This window comes from Chrysemys picta, chromosome 25 (genome assembly GCF_011386835.1).
Source record: "Chrysemys picta bellii isolate R12L10 chromosome 25, ASM1138683v2, whole genome shotgun sequence".
Taxonomy (NCBI): domain Eukaryota; kingdom Metazoa; phylum Chordata; order Testudines; family Emydidae; genus Chrysemys; species Chrysemys picta.
In genome coordinates this window covers 14,040,446-14,059,061 of record NC_088815.1, presented here as the reverse complement: position 1 = coordinate 14,059,061, position 18,616 = coordinate 14,040,446, and the positions used below count along the sequence as shown (strand labels likewise).

The window sequence follows — 18,616 nt, the reverse complement described above, 5'->3', positions numbered from 1 at the left end:
GCAGGGAAAGGTACTGGGGGTTTAATAAACACAATGGGGGGGAAAAACAGCCCTGAGAGTCGGGTGCAGGAGGGGGCTGTCCTCTGCCTTCTGTGCCCCCAGCACACCCAGCGCTGCTGCTGCCCCGCAGCCCCCTGGGATCCCCCCCACCGACCTCTGTCATTGTCCCTCAGCTTCTCCAGCCCCGAGGACAACTGCTGCGGGAGCTAAGCTGAGACCTGCACACTCATCGCTGCCGAAGCAGATCGCAGACCCGGCTCCTCCCGTGCCCAGCGTCTCAGTTGAAATATCCCCTCGCTCTTCCCCCAATGCCGCACGGGGACCTCAGCCCCTGGCCCGAGCAACACCCCAGCCCGGCCGGCCCCTCACTTCCCGACACAGAAGTCCCTGAAGACGATATCCAGGATCTCCTCGGCACTGACTCGGCCCGTGATCTTCCCCAGGTGCCTGCGGGCCAGCCGCAGCTCCTCGGCTGCCAGCACCAGATCCAAGGACTTGTAGCCGTGGTACCGGCCCAGCGAGCCCAGACAGCTGGTGAGGTGGAGGCGGTGCCGTGCCTGCGTGAGGCTCGGGGAGCCGGCCAGAGGGTCGCCGCACCTGGCAGACGAAAGGAGGGGTCACGCCCGTAGCCCAGCTCACTTAGGAGACCAAATAGAAGCTTCGGGCAGGTGGTGGCACTGTTGCCCTCTGCAACGCTATGTGTCATAAACCCTGTACCGCTTGCAGCTGATGGCGATTCTCCTCTAGCTCCTAATCCCGCTGCCACCAGAGCGGAGTCCTAGGGCGTCACTGACCTCAGACACTATGTGCACGGGGCCTGTCCTACTTTGCTGTTGACTGGCAGCAAGGAAACTTCCCATGCAGGAGCTGCTCCCATCTTCCAACCACACAGCAAGCAGGCTGTTTGAATGAGCCAAGGTGCTTTAGCAGCTCCATTTCCAACCCCCCCAAAGCCACCCCCCTCCCACTGAGCCAGGACGCTGGAAATCGGAGGCCTCTCAAAGCTCTTGCTAGTTCTAGCTGTTCTGGGCGTATTCCACACCTCCAGGCCGCTCAGCAGTTCCGTGATCGGAAGGAGGCTGCGCTGTCTAGCGGACAGAGCACTGGGCTGGGGCTCGGGGAGATGGGCTCTATTCCCAGTTCTCCCACTGCCTGCTGAGTGACCGTGCGTCACGTCACTCTGTGCCTCAGTTTCCCCACCCAGCCTTTATCTATTCAGGCTGGGAGCTCCGTAGGGCAGGGCCTCTCTCTCTGTGCAGGTCCTGGCACAGCAGGGCCCTGAGCTCACCTGTGGCTTCCAGGTGTTACTGGGATACTGACAGACGCAGTGCATTCAGGACAAGCCCCCCGCGGGGAACGAGGCCCCGCTGGGCTGGGAGCTGTGTGGACACGGATGGGATGGTGCTTAGAGCCAAGCCAGCAGCTGAGTTCACACCCCGGAGAGTTTGCAGCATCGATTTCCAGTGTCAACAGATCCCCTCAGCCCCTTCTCCACCCCAGACAGCGCCCCCTGCTGCCAGAGGGCATCACTGCGTCCTCCATCACAGCACAGCCACCCAGGGCCCAGCCCATGAGACGCCTCCCCACCCCTGCCTCCAAGGCCTGGCCTAGCCCCTGCCCCTCCCATCACAACCCCCCTCCCCTTGCTCGACTGTGACCCCCGGGAACTCACAGCTGCTCCAGCTGTGTCCCCAGCAGACTCAGGAGACTGGCCACGCCCTCGCCAGTCTTGCAGGAGAGCAGGCAGGTGGGGGGCAGCGCCCCCTCCCCACAGGCTCCCAGCAGGGCCCCCCCGCGCCCCTCCTCCAGCAGGTCCGCCTTGTTCAGGACCAGGATGCAGGGCGCCCGTCGGGCCGGGACTCCGGGGGGCAGGACGGCTCGCAAGGCGTCGGCAAGGCACCCAGGCTCCGGAGCAATGTCCACCGCGGCCAGCACGGCCAGCACCACGTCCGCTTGCTGCAGCCTGGGGGGGGAAAAAGAGCCGTGACACTGGGCAGGGAGACACCCCCCCCCCCCCCATGCACATCCCGGGAGTGCTGCCCGCTGAAGAGGGGGCGCTTGCTCCCAATGGACGGCAAACACGGGGTTAATGGTACCAAGAGGGGGCTGAGCGTGACTCCCCCCGCCCCGTCACTAGGCGCCCTCCTCCCCCCCCCCCCCCCCCGCACCCGGAACGGGACATGACCTCCCCCCCCCCCCCCTCCAATCACAGCCCCCGTGAGCGGGTCTCAGAATCTGCCCCACAGTCAGCGCCTCCCCCCCCGCACGGGACAGACAGAGGCCCAAGCCGCAGGCCCTTTGCTGGGCGACACTGCTGATGTCCCAGGAGGGGCTGGGATGGGCCTGGCTCACGGGAAGGATCCGGCAGTTTGTTTAGTGCCTGCCTGACACCCTGCAGGCCATAGCCAGAGACGGACACAGCCCCATGCATCCGGCCCCCGTGACCGGCCAGGCCCGGGAGAGCCAGCAGGCAGGGGCTTCCCAGGGGAGGGGTCGCTTGGCAGCCCGGCAGCTGCTGGGAGAGGAGCCTCCGTCTGGGCTGCGGGTCACCGACATGTCAGCTCAGCAGAGCAACACGGACCTTATAGCTACCGGGAAATCACTGCAGCTCAGTCCTGCTGGCGCCCCTCAGTCCCGACCCGCAGCCCCCTGCTCTCCCGGTGCCCCTCAGTCCCGACCCGCAGCCCCCTGCTCTCCCAGCCCTGCCGGCGCCCCTCACCCCGACCCGCAGCCCCCTGCTCTCCCAGTGCCCCTCACCCCGACCCGCAGCCCCCTGCTCCCCCAGTGCCCCTCAGTCCCGACCCGCAGCCCCCTGCTCCCCCAGTGCCCCTCAGTCCCGACCCGCAGCCCCCCCCGCTATTCTTGTGTCTCAGAACAAAGCTGCTGTGAGGCACACGACAGGGCCTCGGGGAAAGGCCACCGGTCGCCTTTCCACCCTCCCCAGCCAACGCCTGCCTCACCTCTCCCGAGCTCGGCTCACGCCCTCCCGCTCAATGGCATCTTGGGTCTCCCGCAGCCCGGCCGTGTCACTCAGCACCACGGGATAGCCACCGATGTTCAGAGCCGACTCCACCACGTCCCGCGTCGTCCCCGCAATGGGGGACACGATGGCCGCAGGCCTCTGGCCTAGACAGAGAGAGCGAGGGGTTGGGGGGAGTTCAGGGACCACGCTGGGAACAATCGGTGGTGAGGCCTGTTGCTAGGAGTGAGACTGGAAGGAGGAGCCCTCAGCACAGGGTTGCCACCCCCCAGACACACCTTCCCTGGCCCCGACATCCAGCAAGATCTGGGCCCCCACCTCTCCAGGGCCTTCGCCAGGGGCTCCTCTGGGGAGACCCCTCTAGGCCTAGTCTCCTGACCCTCCAGACAGGGCACCCTCTGTACGGCCACCTTCCCCCAGGGAACAGGGGCCAGAGGCATCTTGGGGTCGTCAGGGCCTGTAACTGGCGAGGCCGGGGAGCCCAAAGGGACAGCTGCAGAGATGTGGGGAGGCCAGACCCAGCAGCTCCCCCCAGTCTAACCCATACAGAGGGAGCACCCACCCCCGACACCAGTACGAGGCCGCTAGTCCTTCGTGCTGTAGCCGGGGGGGGGAAAAGGCGACCGCGTCACCCCCATGCACCTGCTGGGGCCCTGATGTGCCACCAACGCCAACCCATTCCGTCAGGGCCCTGGATAACGAGCAAGAGACTCAGCACCTGGACCAGCGGGGACTCGTGCTGCCATCTAGTGGGCACCGGGGAGCTGTCCAGTGAGTTTCCTAACCCCAGGGGCGGGCGGGGAAATCGAGACAGTTTCTCATTAGCAACAACAAGCGACTCACCAGCCCGAAGCAGCAGGTGGAGTCCCCGACCTGGGGGCTCATGCCCTGATCCAGAGAGTCTCACCTCCACCCCATCCCGCCACAGCCACGGATCCATCCCACATGCTACCAGCGCAGGCCCCGAGCCTGGGATGCCTGGGCCCAATTCTAGCAGCGCCGGGCACCCGCAGGTGTCAGCACCTCAGAGAATCCGCCCCAGGCGTCTCCGGTTGTGCCGAGCCCTCGCCCCAAACAAACCCGACCCCTGGGGCAGCCAAAAATCAGTGGCAGGTTTGGAAGACTTTGGCCCCGGGACCAAATTCTGCAGAGGGGTGGGGGGAGCAGCAGGATCAGGCCCCACGGCTTGGGTGTCTGGGGTGTGGAGGGAGGGGGCACCATGGTAGCCCACCGGCCAGGGCATGGTTTGTGCCGCGCTCTGTGCCTGATCCACAGAGTGTGGGAGTCTGTTCCAGCCCCCGTACAGATCCGGAGGTGGAGCCCGGTGCGTTCGCCTCTGGAAGCCCCAGGCCCGTCCCTGGCATCGGCCACAACACTAGAATAAAGACCCTGGTGCTGGGGCAACTGGCATCCCTGGCACAGATGCTGGCACAGAGAAGCCAGGACTGAATGGAGAGTGAACTCTCCCCGGCAGCGGGAAGCTCTCGCAGGGCCAGTACCCGATCGGTGAATGAAGGGCCCTTGTCCTTGGCTGTCCAGCCAGCGCCTAGCCCCACACGGGACTGAACCATCCTCTGGGGTGGGCGAGGCACCGAGTGACCGGGGACACTGAGAGCTGCGGCTGGAGGTTCTCCCCCCCCCCCCCCGACTCACACAGGAGGTTAAGCAAGCTGCTCTTGCCAGCGTTGGTGGGGCCAGCGATCACCACGTGAACTCCCCCGCGCAGCCGCTCCCCGCGCCGCCCGTCCTGCAGGTGTCCCCTCACCTCCTCCTCCAGCGCCTGCACGGCAGCGTCCACTGGGACCGGGTCAGCACCCGGAGAGCGGGGAGGAGGGGAAGAAACAAAAAAGCAAAAAGTGAAATGAAATCAAACCGCAGCACAGAGGAAGGGACCCCAGCAACCCACTGCGGCCCCAATCCGGCAGTCAGGCCCGCACAGGGGACAGAGGGAGCACCCCCCATCCCACCCCCGACACCAGTACGAGGCCGCTCGTCCTTCGTGCTGTAGCTGGGGGGGAAGGCGACCGCGTCACCCCCATGCACCTGCTGGGGCCTTGATGTGCCACCAACGCCAACCCATTCCGTCAGGGCCCAGCAGCCCCTGGATAACGAGCAAGAGACTCAGCACCTGACCAAGAGCAGGGCCCCACTGCGCTGGGCGGACCTCGCCAGAGAGCAGGGCCCCACTGCGCTGGGCGGACCTCGCCAGAGAGCAGGGCCCCACTGCGCTGGGCGGACCTCGCCAGAGAGCAGGGCCCCACTGCGCTGGGCGGACCTCGCCAGAGAGCAGGGCCCCACTGCGCTGGGCGGACCTCGCCAGAGAGCAGGGCCCCACTGCGCTGGGCGGACCTCGCCAGAGAGCAGGGCCCCACTGCGCTGGGCGGACCTCGCCAGAGAGCAGGGCCCCACTGCGCTGGGCGGACCTCGCCAGAGAGCAGGGCCCCATTGCGCTGGGCGGACCTCGCCAGAGAGCAGGGCCCCATTGCGCTGGGCGGACCTCGCCAGAGAGCAGGGCCCCATTGCGCTGGGCGGACCTCGCCAGAGAGCAGGGCCCCATTGCGCTGGGCGGACCTCGCCAGAGAGCAGGGCCCCATTGCGCTGGGCGGACCTCGCCAGAGAGCAGGGCCCCATTGCGCTGGGCGGACCTCGCCAGAGAGCAGGGCCCCATTGCGCTGGGCGGACCTCGCCAGAGAGCAGGGCCCCATTGCGCTGGGCGGACCTCGCCAGAGAGCAGGGCCCCATTGCGCTGGGTGGACCTCGCCAGAGAGCGGGGCCCGCTCCTGCAGACACAATCTCTGCCCAACAAACGCTCAATCTGGAGGGACAAAGGGAGGACCATCACCCCCCTCACGGCACAAATGGAAATGGAGACCCAGGGTGGATTAAGTGACTTGCCCCAGGTCACACAGGGAGTCTGTGGCAGAGCTAGGACTTGAACCAGACCAGTCCTAATCCAGTGCCCCAACCGGATCAGCACCTCAATCAACCACCAGTTCAAGGGCTCAGGATTTAGATTTTGGTATGAGTTAATTTGTCACCAGTTCCAATTAAAACAGGCTCCCTCCCCAGAATTTAAACTCTTCCCCTTGCTGCCATGGAAACCCAGGCACTGCTGCTGTGTGGTGCCCTGTGAAATTGACCAGGAACAAGATGAAACTGACCCCTGGCAGCCTTTAGCCCCTGTGCCCCCGTGGCACAGCACGTGGGCATGACCGGATCCATGGCACAGCCTATATCGAACGAACCAACCAGACAGCAGCAGAGGAAATTCAGATTTCCCAGAAGTCTTCGTAATGTAACGCTCCAGGGCGTCGCAGACAGAGATCTGCAGGGTCCTAGAAGTCGCGGCCCCAGGTCACTGCTCTCCGGACCCCTGTGTCGTCATTCACACCAGCCCAACCTGAGCGGGGAACACCGCCATGGCAGCATCTCGCCCCTGCTTAGCCCCAGTACAAGGGACAGCGCGAGGTGCAAGGCACGGGCGGACGCTGCCCCTTTAAGGACAGGCCAGCACCACTTACCTCGAGCCAGCACGCCCTCCTCTAGATTGTCGTCTTCGCTGAAGTCGATAAAGGCTTCTACGTGGGCCAGAGCCTAAGGGGCGGAAAGGGGGACGGCACGTCGTGAATTATGTCCCCGATCCTGCCGGCAGGTCAGGCTCCCGCACCCAGGCTCCGATGGCAGGATTCGGGGTCGACCTTTGCTCCCCCGGGGCCCCTCCATATTCAGCAGCGAACGGCAAACCAGAGCCCGGGACCCTTCTCCGGCTCCCTCAGGTGTCTTATCCTCCTGGGGTGCAGGGGTCCCTTACACCAGGCCAGCTGCTTCAGTGACCCTGTGCTAGCCACTAACGCCTCGCCCTTAGCTAGTGCTTCCCTCCTGGGAGCTCAAAGCAGGGTCAGCGCTGGAGCTGGGGACACGGCGTCCCAGAGAGAGGACACCACTCGCCCAAAGCCACCGAGGGAATTGGCGTCAGAGCGGGGAGCAGAACCAGGAGTCTGGACTCCCAGCCTTTCACATGACCCCTTGCACTGCGGAGTTCTGTCCTCCCAGAACCTGGCACAGGGTGGGTACAGGCTGATTCTAACCTTGTCTGGGGATGGAGTCAGGTGCTGCCAAACGCAGCCCTTGGGAACATGGGTAATACACTTGGTGTGAGAATATTTAACCCCTCTGTGCCCATGGAGCTCAAAGGAGGGCTGGTACCAGCACCCCCATTACAGATGGGAAACCAAGGCCCGGAGGGATGGAGTGACTTAGGCAAAGTCACGCGGAGTCAGGGACAAAGACGGGACTAGAAGCCAGGAGTCCCCCCTTCCAGGCCATGCCCCTAGCCACGCTGCCTCCCTCTGCTCCCAGCATGGGCGTTCAGGCCCCAGTCAGGCCTTGGGGGAGAGGGGCCCTTACCTTGGTGAGCTCCTCACTCCAGCGTTGGTACAGCTGCCCCAGCTCCCCCTCCATCTGCCGCAGCGCCTGCCTCCTCTGGGCCTCCGTCTCGGCGTGGATCAGGTCCCCCAGCCCCTCCACCTCGGTCAGGCCCAGTTTGCCGTTCTGGAAAGCTCGCTTGGTGAACTCGCCGGGGTCGGCCGGGCGCAGGCCGGGCAGGCACCCTAGAAAAACCACACGCAGCAAACCTGAGCGGGGGCCCCCCGGGGCATCGCTCCTCACGCGGCCAGGCAGGGCTGGGCAAGCTGCCCCAGGTCTGGAAGACGCGAGCTCCCCAGCAGGGGAATCGGTTCCCGCTGGGGCCATATTCTGGGACCATGCAAGATCCCTGCCCAGCCCCCGCTGCTCTACCTTATACTGGGGGTACTGAGATACACAGGACAGCCGCAGCACGCTCTGGCCCTGCCCCTGATGCCTGGGGGAGGGCCCCAACGCCAGCTCAACCCAGCCAGGGAGCCGACCCACTGCACCGCAGGGATTGCCAGGGGCCAGATCTCCCCCTCCAAGGCCCAGAGCGACCGAGAATCTGGCTCGCTGAGTTTCAGAGGGACGGAGAGAGACACTTACCCAAGGCCTGGAGCACGCCGCTCACCACTGCCGGCCCCCCGTGGACGTGCAGCTCGGAGCAGTCCTCCCCGGTGAAACTGTGGGGCCCTGCAAAGCACAGAGCCCATTAGAGGCTGCGCTCCCCTGGGACAGGGATAGGATATTAGGAAAAAACTATTTCACTAGGAGGGTGGTGAAGCACTGGAATGGGTTCCCTAGGGAGGTGGTGGAATCTCCTTCCTTAGAGGTTTTTAAGGTCAGGCTTGACAAAGCCCTGGCTGGGATGATTTAGTTGTGGATTGGTCCTGCTTTGAGCAGGGGGTAGGACTAGATGACCTCCTGAGGTCCCTTCCAACCCTGATATTCTAGGACTCTATGACACGTGGCCCTCGGGGGCAGAGGGGTAAGGGAACCACCCAACCGGGGCAGGCACGGGATGAAACATTAAAGAAGCTGTTTCTGTCTCCGCACTGGTGCCGTCAGGACGGGACACAGGCCCATCAGTTGGAATGAGGACGATGGGCTCGCGTGCTGCCGGGAAGGGGGACACAGCTGAGACTACGGACAGCAGAGAAGGAAACGAAAGCTCCATCTGTAGAAAAGAACCAGACAGTGACTAGGGATGGAAGGGGAGGGGGCCTCTCCTGAAAGGTGCCGTCACACAGAGCCTCATCTACAAATCGCTTCCCCCCAGCCCTAAAAGCAGCCGCCTCTGGCTGGAGCACGGCAGCTTGTTTGACCGCACCCAGGGATGGTCTGCAAGAGGTCAGCAGGGAGCAAAGACGATTCCTCTGGCCGGGGGCGCAGAACGGAGTTAACGGCCCTGCTCTTGCAAAACGCGCCAGGGGTATCCCAAGTGCTTCGGGTCTGAGCTTGAGGGGCCAGAGAGCCAAGGGCCTCCTAGTGCCGTGCTGGGGCACTGGGGTCTGTACTGGCAAAGAGAAGAGCCCCCTAGTGAGCCCCCCCAACAGTTCCCTGGCCCCACCCCTGTGGCAGGCAACCAGCCCAGCCCTGCCTGGCTCCCCAGTGCAGATTATCCCAGCCGCCGGGCAGCCGCGTGTGTCACGCATGCTCAGCAGCGTGGCACTGCCCCCCTCTGGAGGACAGTCCAGGCACCGCCGTCTAGGGCTGCGGAGGTTGAGCTAAAGGCGCCCGAGTTCGTTAGCTCAGACGATAGAGACTGGGGCTTGGTTAGCTCCAGAAGTCCCGGGTTCAGTCCCTGCAGCTGCTGCCTCAGCAAGGGGCCACGCGGCATCGCCTGGGAGGGCGGCCACTGAACGGGGACCCACGGCCGACCCCACACAGGAGATGGGCTCGTTAGTAATTATGGTATCGGCGGCAGCCGTCCCCAGCCCCTCTGATTGCCAAGGAGGTCAAACTCTGCACGGACTTTCCCCAGACTCAGCCGCAGGAAAGAAAGGCTCCCTGCAGCCGGGAACATCTCAGCCCTGCAGCGTTTGATGAAGAATCGCTCACGCCCGCTGGGAAATCCTCAGACAACATCCTCGTTGGAATTCTGCCCGGGTGCCGGGTGCTTTCTGGGAGGTTCCACTCGATACCCCCAGAGGCCACCTGTTCCAGGTGTTTACTCCTCACCGAGCTGTGATAACACCGCTGCCTCGTGGGACTGGGTGGGGAACGGATCAGGGAGCAAAGATCCTATTTTCACACCAAAGTACTCAATAATAGACAGGGGGGAGGGGAGTGGGTACAGAGAATAGGCCGGAGCATGCAATCCTGTTTGTAAATGCCATAAGAAACCCATAACCTCTTTGGAGCATCGTGGAAGCACCAAGGATAGAGCTGGGATCTTCCTGCTCCACAAGCTCTTGAGCTAAAGGAAAACTCCCCATTAGCTGTTCTCGGTATAGGGCTTATGATGCACAGAGCTAAGCAGTTCCGATCCCGTCGTGCACACACAGGGCAAGATGCCACCAGAGTTGAGAGAGAGGTTGCAGATTTATCAGAAAAACAGAAAACCCATCTCACCTGCCCCATCCCACGTGCAAACAATGGGCACGAGGCTGCAGTGAGAACTGACCCTCCCAGGCCTGGCACTGGTGCAGGACAGGAGGGGCGGGGGGCACTGCCTGCTCTGGTATCTAGTGTCTGCACAACGCCAGGCAGAAAGGGAGGTGCTACCCCACTGCCAGGTGCTACCAGCCTCCATTTCGGCCCTGATCCTGGAATCTCTCTGCTTGCAGAACCCCAGACGAGGTCAGGGCAAGATCCGCTGGGAGGGTCACGCCCAGGATGTCACGTGGCAGGAGCTCCCCCTTGGGAGAGTGACCGGGAGAGCGGGGGAATGACCAGGAGAATGCAATCGGGAATCCCACCTGGTAGTGGGGGGTGGGGGGAGGAGAGATGGGCTGTGAATACACATGCATGCAGGGCTGGGCTGGACACCTCGCTGCAGGTGTCCGGGCACTGCAGGGTTGGCGCTGGGACCTGCAGACGGGCGAGCGAGCCTGTCTAGAAGGGGCTGCAGGAGCACACACAGCCTGCGCAGGCAAAGCTGACCAGTGGCAGGGGGCCATTTTGGGGGAGCTCCCACCAATGAGCAGTTTCCATCCCGCTATTGAGGGCAGTAAGAGCCAAAGCAAATGTGATGGTTTGCGGCACAGAATCAATATCCCCCCAACATCTCACTACCTGCCAGTCACCCCCCATGTGAATCCAAGATGGGACCTGCCCAAAAGGCCCCTGGAGTGCAAGGGCTGGGCACCGCGGCCCTACAGAGCCTGCTGCAGTCTTCAGCTCTAACCTGGGAACCAGATGACCAGGCCCCTGTCCAGAGTCTCCGCGGAGCTGGGGTCGTGGATTCTCCGCAAGGCGACGGCTCTAGGCCGGGGCAGCTCCTGCTGCCCCGTTAGACTCCGCAGGGCTGCTCCGCTGGCGGGGCCGCTGGTCCGGATCACGGCCACGCCGCATTTCCCATGGCCCGAAGACAAGGCGAAGATGGTGTCTCTCTTCCCCACAGGGCAGTAGAGCCGCTTGACAACCCTGAAAGCGACCAGAGACAAAGCCCAGAAGTGAGACTGCCCTGAGCGATGGGCACAGGGGCAAGAGAGTCCCAGCACCCACCCTGATCAGTAACCCACGGCTGGATACAGCAGCGAAGAGCTGCCCCTACCCCACGAGCAGCACCAGGTGCATGGTGGGGTCATCTTGGTACCTTCTGCTGAAGCACCTGGTACCAACCGCTGCCACCAGACTCGATGCACCACGGCCAGACCCAGCACCCTCATGCTGACGCGCCTCACCCCTGCCCTGTCATGCAAGAGGCTGGGATCTTCGCAGCCTGGAGGGCCGGTTCCAGCCATCCCATCCAATCCCCCTAGGCGGCAGCAAGGGCTCCTGCCAGGCCGGGGGATGCACGAACTGCCTCACCGGGGCAAGCAGATGCTCTGCCTCGAGCAAAGGGACTGTGGCTGCTCCCTGAGCCGGAGGGAGCCGGGAAATGCCAGGGGCAGCCGGCAGGCCCGCGGGTGCCAGTGTATCCGAACCCAGTGCCCCCAAAGCACAGACTGTCTGCAGCCACCCGGGGCCTCGCAGTTACAGAGAGAATCCCCACCAGCTGTTTGCCACACGGGGCCTCTGCCACAGCTGAGCCATTCAGATCCCATCCCACGGCTACTGGCGGCCCGTGGTCCAGCACCCCGTGAGCCACAGGCGCACGGCGCATCCCAGCCCGTAACCCTGCGGCGCTCCAGACCCCCGGCGTGGCAGGGACCCCAGGAACGAGGCAGCGGCCACTGGCTCCAGGTCACGCAGCCACGTGCAAGCCACGGCAAGGGCAGCCGATGCCATCGGCTGCTGCTGCAGCCCCCCAGGGCTGACCCAGCCCAGAGACCCCCCCACACACCTGCCAGCAGCGCCAGACACGGGGCTGAGCCCTGCCAGCACCTTCCTCCACGTGCCAGGCCACATGGCCCCCCCGGCAGGGCGCAGCAACCGGGTGGGTGGGGCGTGAGCAAGCCCCGCCCCCAGCAGCGCCCCCTCCATCAGCCCCAACACGGGGAGCGCAGCCGACACCGCGCCCCGGGGCCCCTGCTCCCGGGAAGCTGCAGCCCCTGCTCCAGGCCGGCCTCTGCCAGCACCTGCTGACGCGCTCCGCGACCTCAAAGTGTGGGCAAGAGGCCCCGCCCCGGCTGCACACGGATTGGTCAAAACCAAGAAAGGGGCGGAGCTGCCTCCCTGCGCCGCTCAGCTGGCGGGCGGAGGCTGCCCCAGGGCTCGGCGCAGCGTCTGGGCTGGGTTTGGGGCTGGCCGCCCTAGGGTGACCAGACAGCAAATCGGGAAACATCGGGAGGGGGGGGGGGGAATAGGAGCCTATATAAGAAAAAGACCCCAAATCAGAACTGTCCCTATAAAATCGGGACATCTGGTCACCCTAGGTTGCCCCCAGCCCTTTCCCTGTCCCCTTGCCAGGGCTGGGGTCCTGGGCAGGGCAGCGCCAGGATTTCACCCCTGAAATCTATTTTAATGGCGGTTCCTAGGAATCCAAGGAGTTTGGGGACCACACTCCTGTCCCCATTGTAGCCCTGCAAGCACCTCCAGCCTGTGTCCCTCTCCCGTGTGGTATATGCTGAAAAACATGCTTCAAATGTGGAATTTCTACATCGGTCTGAATTCTGCAGAGACATACAGCACGTGCTTCGTTTTACACACTGGGCGCAGTTCAGTGGATTAATCACTGTGTGTAAAGTTAAGCGTGTGCGTATGTTTTGGTGACACTGTCATGCAGGATCTCAGCTCCGTGCCGTAGAGTGGGGGCTGGGCCGGGCGTGCATCTGCATTTGCACCTGCTTGTGCCCTCTGCACGAGGGAATCCGAACTCTCCCGTGCAGAAGGCCGGAACTACCTCAGCGGCAAGGCGAAGGTGTTGTGTGGGAGCATTGGGTCATCCTGCCCCTAAATAAAAATACTAGTTTCTGGTGTTGTTTTAAAAACAAACAGATCCTCTAACTGGAGAAAGAAAGAGATCTGCCTTTGATCTCATGTGTTTCACTGGGGGGGGGGGGGGTTCTCCGGGGGGGAGAAGAGAGTGAATTATTTATTGCAGTGAACTGATAGATCCAGGAAGCTTTCTTGATCTTGCAAAACAAGATGATCTCATCCATCCCTGGGGCAACCCCACCCTCCTTGACTCCATGTGACCCAGTGGCACTGCCCCAGGATGCAAACACAGCTGCCCCGTCAGGGAAAAGGACATGAGACAGGGCAGGATGGGGCATGGACTCTGGAGCCAGGTCCTGCGGAGGCCTCCTCTCCTCTTAAGACTTTTTCTAGGCTTAAATAAAATATCAGATGCTGCTTGGCCCGGAAATCACGTCCCATTGGCTCCCAGGGTCCAGCATAAAGCTGCCCCCTAGCTAGGCCCCCTCCTCACCCCACAAACCATGTCTAATTTTCCTGCCACTTTCCGCATCCCCCTATTGACCCCGTTTTTTCAGTCTTTTCTTTCCTTCTTCCTGGGATTAAGGGCTGGAGGTTTATTTAGCCCGAGTCACTGGGCGGAGACTAGAGTTTCTCATTCACCCCTTCCCTTCTGGCCTCCTCTGCTCCACTATCCTGCCTGCTGCCACATTGGCTGTTCCCATGTGCCATTCAAACCGCAGTGGGGTTTAGGTGCCCCGCCTGCTGCATGGGGCTGGCCAGGTGAGCGTGGCCATGGTTTTCAATTGCGAGGTCAAACAGAGAGGGCAACTCACTGCGTGTTGTGCTGCACTCGGTGCAAGAGACGAGATGCCACTATCCAGCCTCACGAAAGAGGGAAACTCCCCACTGGGGCCCCGACCCAAGCTGCATCCGGCAACTAGAGCCAGATGGTCTGACAGCACCCAGGCAGCTCTTGACAGGGAAGGAGGCTCCAGGATTATGTTATAGGGGCTCCCAGCCTGGCCCCCCTGGATCTCTCAAGTCAAGGGAGGATCCCACTACCAGCCAGGGCTGCAAACACCTCAGGAGCTGGGAATCCAAGCGGATTCTCTCCACTGCTCACGTCCCCAAAGAGAATAAAGACGGTGGAGCTGGGGAGAAGTCGGGAGCTCCGCTAACACTGGGCAAGACAGACCAGAGCCCTGCAGGACAGGACCGAACCCGTCTCTCTCCCTGCAGGGACAACAGTAGTCAGAGCTGGTGTCTGAGGACCAAGGAAATACCCGGGACTCCAAAGGTCTGGGGTAGGAAGACTGGTCCAGTGGGCACTAAACCGGGACTCAAGAACCCAGAGTCCTTTTGGGCAAGTCCCCTAGGGGCTGGTGTCAGTGTATGTTACAGCTGTAGTGTAGACGCAGACTATGCGACAGAGAGTTTCCATCACTGTAGGAACTCCACCTGCCCGAGCAGCGGTAGGTCAACGCAGCTACATCTCACTGGCAGAAAACAGCCGGTGCAGCCAGTTTAGGTGCTCAGGGTCCCATGCAACTGGGAGAGCCCCGGAAGGCTCCAAGGTTTGTATTATTATTAAGGCTGCAGATCTGTCACGGCGCAAAAACAAGTCCCGGAGTGTGTGCGTTTCCCGTTTGCCTGTGACTTTTTTCTGCATTCGTGACTCGCCCCAGAGCACTGGCTCCGGTGTCCCGCCACGTGGCCTGGCACCCTGCACTAGGCATTGCAACCTAGCACCTGGGGGCGCAGCACGGGTCAGGTTGGTGCCAAACCTGAGTGGGACTGCAACTCCACACACCAGGCTGCAACTTCCGGAGCAAGAGGCCAAGCCCAGCCCTGCGGGACATAGGAGCCTCTGCTGTGGGGGGTGAGTGCAGGGTTGGCATGCTCTCCAGTCCTGCGCCCTGCTCCCCGGCCTCCCCTCCAAAGGGTGACAATCAGAGTTACGGTGCCGGGCAGGGAAGGATACTGCTGCAGGCAGTGCTGCTGTAGGAGGGGGCCACAATCCAACCTGCACTGGGGGCTGGGCCCATCTATCTGTTCCTCGACACTGCTACGGCTCTCAGGGGTGGGACTTGTTAGTACAGGCCAGGCCTTTGTCCACCCTGCGCCTCCATCCCCCGGAGGTGCTGTGAGGACAGATCCGTTCGGGATTGTGAAGTACCTGGAGAGGAAGCCGAGGAGACAGAGAAAGGGTCATTTATACAGTGTTTTCTGCCCCTCCACAGCCAGGGCTGGGGATGTACATGAGCTGAGATCTTCGGGGATTCCTCTGCTACTCTCCGGAGCAGCCCCCATCAGCCCGGCTTTAAAGTGCTGACTCTTGGCTATCACACAGGCACCAGTAAAATGGGGATCCACCAGCCCAGCGCACCCCGTGCTCTCCGCTCGCTGCTACACAACGCCCTGGCCCGCTGCGGGCTCTGGTGTCGCCTCTCAAAGGCTAGTCAGTTGGCCACTTGGAAAAGGCGGCCTCCCGCAGCGAGCTGCATCTGTGAACCATAGAATTTATCTCCAGGGTGGCTGGTGTGTGGCTGGCAGGAGGTGGACCAGCCAGGCTGGGAGCTGCTTGCCCAGCCCATGCCGCCCTGGGGCTGCCCCCTGCCCCCCCAGCCCTAGGACGTAGGAGCTGTGGGAGCCCCTCGCCCAGCACAGAGAGGGAGCTCAAGGCAGCGCTGTTGAGCTAGGGGGTGGATCTAGGAGTTAGAACAGAGGACTGGGAGCCAGGATGCCTGGGTTCAATTCCTGCCTCTAGTTGTACCCGCAGGTGAGTGTTGTGCCTCAGTTTCCCCCTCGCTATAAGGTCACTAACAGCACTTTCCTACCTCCCAGTCAGAGAAGGCCCCGAGGGGGGCTGGCCAGCCCAGATGAGCATTGTAGAGATCAGAGCAGGGAAAGGCGGGATAAAGCCATAGTGCCATCATGCACCCCAATCCCAGGGAGATTCCCCCAGGTCAGGACTTACTAGCATTATAACTGTGTCCTGGCCATAGGTAGAGGCCTCAACCGAGAGCTCAGGGTCCGTCTGTGCCAGGTGATGATGCCAGACACAATAAGAGGCAGTCCCTGCCCCAGAGATCCTGAGTCATATAACCAAGTACATGGAGTCCCATCCCCAGGCCAGGTCTCTCTGTGCAAAGCTGAGGAATACTTGGCTAAAAGAGTGTTTCCCAAGGGAGACCGTGCAGCCAGCCCCACAGATACACCTCACTCCCCGCCATCCTAAACAGACAGGATCTGGGGTTCCCAGCAGAGGAGGGTAATTCAGGTGGCAGGGCCCTGACCCAGTTCCCTCTGCAGGCAGGTTTCACACATGTTTAAGATGATACACCACATACACAAACACACACTATATCTCTTGGCCATACACAAACAGAAACATCCCAGGTCACATACACCCCCGCACTCCTACACATGCCATCTACCGCACATGATATGTACACACATGCAACCATCCCCACATCAAACACAGCCAGGATATGTTCCCCACACTCACTACGGTGCATGTGCATACAGGCCAGTCATGACACACAAACACACCTCCCACATGTACCCTCCCCACCAAAAACCCCATCCTAACATCAAATAGCCGTTCTAAATAACGTCACGCACTCACACTGCAGTTCCCCGGAAATCTTTTCTGGCACCGATCCCTCCCATAATAGGTCTGAATAATTCAGGAAGTTCTGGGAAAGGTTGGCCCCAGGGATGGGGGAAAAGGAAGCCCAAGTCACAGCTTACAGGGGCATTTGCTAACACCCGATGCCCTGCTGGAGCCCTGACCCCCGCTCCCTGTCCTGAGCAACCAGAGGCAATTCTAACCCCGGGGGGGGGGGGGGAATAAGCACCCATGCCTCACTGTAAACGCGCAGAAGGACTCCTGGGCTGCTGCGGGGACGGTTCTGTCACTGCTTGGTTTGTGGCGCGATTGTCAATGTTTGTTATGGCAGCAGGCAGAGAGATTTTGGTCTTTGATTAACACCTTGTTGCTCTGTCTGTCTAACCACGCCTGCCACACTCAGCTGCCGGCACCCAGACTGGTCAGGAGCTCGGGATTGAGACAGATTAGACAGACTGGGCTGAACTGGTGCCCTAGAGGGGAAAGACCCTATACCTAGTCCCTGGTCCCCCTGAGCCAGCCAGTCCCCCCAATTTGGGGTGGGATTAGAACTGGCACCCCCTACTGGTGAAAGACTCCATATCCCATTCCCATGCACACACTCTTGGGGTCAGCCAGGTCCCCTGACCTGAGGCTGTGCTCTCTGGAGAGGCGAAGGGCCCCGTACCCCATTCCCCATCTTTCTAAGACCCAACCCCACCAAAATATATATATAAAAAGATTCCCCTTTGTGGGGCCGTATTGTCTCGGTCAGATCTGGCGCCAAAAGTGCCGCACTAGAATAGCTGCCAATGGGCTGCTTAAAGCACTGAAGAAATTGGGCCAGACTTGCTTTTGATACCAATTGCAACAGCCACATTCTCATATATCATGGAGCCTGCAGAACACGAACACCCAGCCCTGTAACTGTGTCTCAAAACCAGGTGCCTGCGTTGGAAAGCGCGACCCTCTAGGCTGGCAAGTACAGAGTGGTGTACTATTTACCTATGGCCCATGGCCCATGCACAGGGGGCTGCATTCAAGCAAGAGATGGTAGTAAGGGTGTGAGATTTAGGCCCGTAGTTACGGATGGCTTCGAAAGGAGTTACACAGCCTGGGCCCCCAGAATCTCCCCATGGAGCTGCAAGGGGGACAGAGAGGTGCTGAGACATGCTACACCAGGGGATCAGAAAAGATTTATTAAAGATTCTGTAGCCCAGGTCAGGTTACCTGCATGTATTTCCACACTAGCTCGGCGCTAGAAATAACAGCATGACCTCTAGGGCTGAAAGCAATATCAGGTCAAGGCAGGAATACCAAGCCATAAGACTGGGGGGGGGGGGAGGGAAAGAGTATTGCCTGGTGGCTAGAGCAGGGGGACTGGGATTCAGGGCTTCTGGGTCCTGTCCCCAGATTTGGGAGGATAGTGGAGTCGAGGGGCTAGAGAAGGGTGGGCTGGGAGTGAGGACTCCTGGGTCCTTCTCTCCGCTCTGCTCCTGACTCTCTGCCTCTGACACTGGGCAAAAAAGGGGGATTATTATCTGAGATTATTATCAGAGAGGAGGACTTGAGATCCAGACTCCCAGGTTCAACTTCCATCTCTGCCAATGCTTTGCTGTGTGTGATACTGGGAAAGTCATTTTCCCATACCTATCCCTTCATCCATCCACCCCCATACCTTCCTCTTTATCCATCCATCCCCCCATACCTACGGCTCTGTTCATCCAAACATCCACTCCCATATCCACCCCTCCCCACCCCCCATCCCGCCACCTAACCCCATACCTACCCCTCCTTCCACCTACCCCTCCCCAACCTACCCCCATACCTACCCTTCCCCCCACCTGAACCCATAGCTACCCTTCCTGCACCTACCCCCATAGCTACACTCCCACCCCCATACCTACCGCTCCCCCCACCTACCTCCATCCCTCCCCCACCTACCCCATAGCTACCCCTCCCCCACCTACCCCATAGCTACACTCCCACCCCATCCCTACCGCTCCCCCTACCTACCTCCATCCCTCCCCCACCTACCCCATAGCCCCCCCTCCCGCACCTACCCCCATATACTCCCCCCCCCATACTCCCGGATTGCGCTGGGGCGGCGGAGGCCAACCAGACTATTCACCCAGCCGCCTGCCGCTCGCCTC

General features: G+C 61.6%; 1 protein-coding gene across 1 annotated transcript; it reads right to left on the bottom strand.

Annotated features, from left to right (window-relative positions):
• On the bottom strand, positions 1 to 12,108 carry GTPBP3 (GTP binding protein 3, mitochondrial). The gene is made up of 9 exons (XM_005278941.4): positions 11,838 to 12,108; positions 10,737 to 10,975; positions 7,994 to 8,080; positions 7,388 to 7,590; positions 6,502 to 6,574; positions 4,634 to 4,777; positions 2,961 to 3,126; positions 1,673 to 1,963; positions 1 to 597 (listed from the first exon to the last, which is right to left on the bottom strand). Exons 1-9 carry the CDS (start codon positions 11,975 to 11,977, stop codon positions 366 to 368), a joined length of 1,575 nt encoding a protein of 524 aa, XP_005278998.3. The 5' UTR covers positions 11,978 to 12,108; the 3' UTR covers positions 1 to 365.
• Positions 12,109 to 18,616: the final 6,508 nt, after the last annotated feature.